Source organism: Aptenodytes forsteri, unplaced genomic scaffold (assembly GCF_000699145.1).
Source record: "Aptenodytes forsteri isolate BGI_AS27 unplaced genomic scaffold, ASM69914v1 Scaffold297, whole genome shotgun sequence".
NCBI classification, from domain to species: Eukaryota; Metazoa; Chordata; class Aves; order Sphenisciformes; family Spheniscidae; genus Aptenodytes; species Aptenodytes forsteri.
The window spans coordinates 783194-787088 of NW_008796167.1; the positions used below are offsets into that span (position 1 = coordinate 783194).

Sequence of the window (3895 nt, forward strand, 5' to 3'; positions counted from 1 at the left end):
GCACAAGAAGCTGGGAGGGGACACAGCCAGGACAGCTGACCCCAACTGACCCAAGGGATATTCCACACCATATGATGTCATGCTCAGCATATAAAGCTGGGGGAAGAAGAAGGAAGGGGGGGACGTTTGGAGTGATGGCGTTTGTCTTCCCAGGTCACCGTGACGTGTGATAGAGCCCTGCTTTCCTGGAGATGGCTGAACACCTGCCTGCCAATGGGAAGGAGTGGATGAATTCCTTGGTTTGCTTTGCTTGCGTGTGAGGCTTTTGCTTTACCTATTAAACTGTCTTTATCTCAACCCATGAGTTTTCTCAATTTTGCTCTTCCGATTCTCTCCCCCATCCCAACAGGGGAGGGTAAGCGAGCGGCTGTGTGGTGCTTGGTTGCCGACTGGGGTTAAAACATGACACCCGTTCACAAAAGGAAGCCTCCTTTCCTGGTATTCCCCGTTCAGTGCCAGATACCATGGCTTTCTAAACTAGCTGGCATCAGCCCCACGAACCAATGCTCATTAACGCAGCTCCGAGTCGTGTCAGGGAATCTGAAAACAGGAAGGCCATTTGCTGACTCAGCACTAATTGGGGCACTCTGTGACTAGCCTATGCGCACAGCTGATGGAAGCTGCAGCAGTGCATTGCTGCCTCCCCCTCACCACTTCCTGCCCGAAGCTGCCTGCAACACTGAAACAAGAAGTGATGTCACACACAGGAACCCTACAAGGGGCAACCACGTTTTTTCAGGCTAAACACTTAAGAAACAATGGAAGTAATCCAGTAGTAATATCCGTATAGAAGCACAGAGGAAAGGGGCGGTGACACATCAGGTTCAATTTTGCTATTTCTAGCTGTTTAGACGTAACATAGATGCAACCAATCTCATTATTTTTATGTCTGAGTAAGTTAACCAATACATCAGCTGAAAACGATCCTCCTCTCAAATAAGAGCCAAAAGAGAAGTCAGTCATGAAAGACCAAGTGAAACACCTAGGTCTTTCAAGAATTACTATTTTTTGTTAATACCCAAAGGAAACAAAAGTCCCATTTCCAAGTGTATCTCTTCCTCTTCCCCTAGTGCCACGGTGAGCAGTCCCACCTTTACTGCAATCAGTTTACAAACGCATTTTATTCTTAGTTCCCACCGCTGCAGCTCTGGGTGTGGTTTCTTCAGGAACAGGAAAAGCTGTGCACATGCTGTTCAAAAGGACAATGAGCATGAAACTGAACTCGAACCAAGGAAAAGGTTAACTTCATGTGGGCGTCTGCTTCAACAGAACTTCACACAAAGATAGCCGCTAAAATGCATTTGTCCTAAAAGAAAACTAAATATTGGAAATCCTATTCAATCTCAAAGCTATTCATTAGTTACATGACACTGATGGAGGGTTTGCACTCTGTACTTCTGCAATACAATCAGAGGATGACCTTGGACAGGCTTCAGAGACAAGTTTTCTAGCCTATGCAGAACAGTGAAGTAACACCAGTTCTGCCGTTTGGAAACTAACAGCAGAGGAATAGGACAAAACCATCATGGAAATGCACAGAAGAGTGAGGAAATCTGAAATCCCAGTTTCAAACCTAACCACAGTATCACCACCGCTATCAATTCTGAAACAGCTGAGAGAAGTCCCACTGTACAGACAGCAAAGCTATCGTTAGCTAATCAACTGCAACATTAAAATACCTAAACCATAACTCTAAACCACAAGATCCATACACTAAGCTACATATGACTAAGCCCAGTTATACTCACGTTGATGTAATAGTCCGGAAGCGCTCCTGTCCAGCTGTGTCCCAGATCTGTAGCTTCACCTTCTCTCCATTGATCTCAACTGTCCGGATTTTAAAATCCACTCCAATTGTGGTAATGTAGCTGCCTGAAGGGAAAGCGTAGATAAGTGAGAACCTAAGTCTTGTTTATTTTGGATGTCCCAAAGCACACTTCTGAATGCTATTTGGCAGTAGCTTTCAGATTGGATAGGAGAACAAGGTTCCCCCTATCTGCTTATCTTTCAAAATGCCCTATCAGGTCATGCTGATCTGCATATTTTTATCTGCAGCTAATACCTTTTTTTCTAGCCATAAAGCCAATATCTCCCATGCCACCCTTAAAATTTAAAACTCAATGTTACAAAATAAAATTATTCTTCTACCGCATTGGTGGTCAAGAGTAAGCACCCAAATATCTCAAGAAACTATGCAAGTATTTCACTTGTGAAAATTTTGAGACAAAGCTTTGCTTTAAATGTTTGTGCAATCACTTATTTTGAATACAGTCTGTTCTAAGAGTTTCCTCCCAATAAATTAGTTATGTCACAAATGTAACTGGTTTAGCCACAATATTCAATCAATCTAAATCCCAAAGGGCCAATAGGAAGTCTGCACAGAGTACAGCTTAAGCTAAAAAACCTAAGCTATTTCTGGAACCATGTCAGTATTAAATACTGTGGGACTTTCAGTTGCAAGTGAAGATCAGACAGGAGGGCTTGTATAGGCTTATACCAAGGGAAGCAAAGTTAGAAACTTAATGTATTCCTAGTACAGCTATCAGTGGGTAAATGCAGAACAACAACTCCTTGCCAACCAGCAGCACTGGAGCAGACCTTGACCATTTCACTTACTGAAGAAAACAAAACACTCACCTGAGAACGTATTATCTGCAAAACGCAACAGCAAACTGCTCTTGCCCACACCTATGACAAACAAAGACAGCAAGATCTTTGAATACAGTCATCATGGGTTTCAGGTAACACAACAGTATTTTACCCATTCATTGCATTTTTAACTCTAACTAGGATCTTTTCTCAGCAGATAATTTAGTACCGTCCACCTTGACTATTCGTCTTAGTACTCTCCTTGAAGATTTGATCAAGCACACTGCAGTCACTCCAAGACTCGGTATGCTTCTTGTAGCACTACAGGGTTTGGGTTTTTTTTGTCCCCTCCTTCCTCCAGCCCTCAGCAAACTCTCAAACAGTAGCTTTTGAACTGTGGTCAGTTCTAAGAGGTCATAAAAGAGTAATAACTAAAAGCAAGTTTACGATCAGTAGACTTATATTTGCTGAGGAAAGATCCAAAAATGAGTATGTCATGCTAATTAACAAGTACTCAGAACACTGCTCTAAACTACTCTGTTGAATTCCACTTGCACATCATGCTTAACACCACTGCCTACCTCCCATTCATTTATGCCAAGCTGAACAGCAGTGGAATTTGGACTACTTAGACAATCAGACTAGGGTTTGGTACTATAAAGCTTATGTTATCATGGCCACAGTTTAACAGAAGCCTAAACCAAACAGGGGAGTTGGGAACCATTGTTCTATATTGCCATCCAAAATAGGCTTGTTCCACATCTAACAGGAAGGACACATACCTTTCTGAAGTTTTACCTTTTGCCAAAATGTTCCATGAAACATTTCTCTAAGTGCTTTGAGGAGCACTTCATCCAGGTTTTCCTTATATGATTGTTTGCACTCTGATCACACCCTGTTGCAAGGGAGCATTTTTCACAGTGCTTCAGACAAGGATCATAAGAAACTCATTCCTGCACACCCAACCAAGGGAATCTGGGTATCAGAATGCCTCAAAGTTGTTATCTCTGCATAACATCTCTGCTGTTAATGTCCCTTCCTCTCCCTTCCCCAAAAAAAGAAGCCTGCTACGGCATGAAGAGGAAATTCAACTTCACCAGGGTGATTATCTATTAAATCTTTTCAGGTAGAAGTTATTTACACTAATTGTTTTGATGATGTATAACTTGCAAGTTCTTAATAGAAGACCTGTGCAAAAGGCATGTGCAAAGACTATGCAGAACTCCAATAGTTCTCAGCTGCTGGCATCTGAAGATAGCTACCAGCACAAGAAAAAAAAAAAAAAAAAAAAAAAAAAAAATTCCGA

The 3895-nt window shown here is 42.0% G+C and overlaps 1 protein-coding gene across 1 annotated transcript in view; it reads right to left on the reverse strand.

Moving 5' to 3' along the window:
- Positions 1–3895, reverse strand: part of RAB35 (RAB35, member RAS oncogene family) — a 17840-nt gene that overhangs the window by 10750 nt on the left and 3195 nt on the right. Inside the window, exons 2-3 of the mRNA XM_009287543.1 lie at positions 2638–2721; positions 1749–1872 (exon numbers count right to left, since the gene is read on the reverse strand). Coding sequence (XP_009285818.1) covers positions 1749–1872; positions 2638–2721 — 208 coding nt within the window. The remainder of the gene's footprint in view (positions 1–1748; positions 1873–2637; positions 2722–3895) is intronic.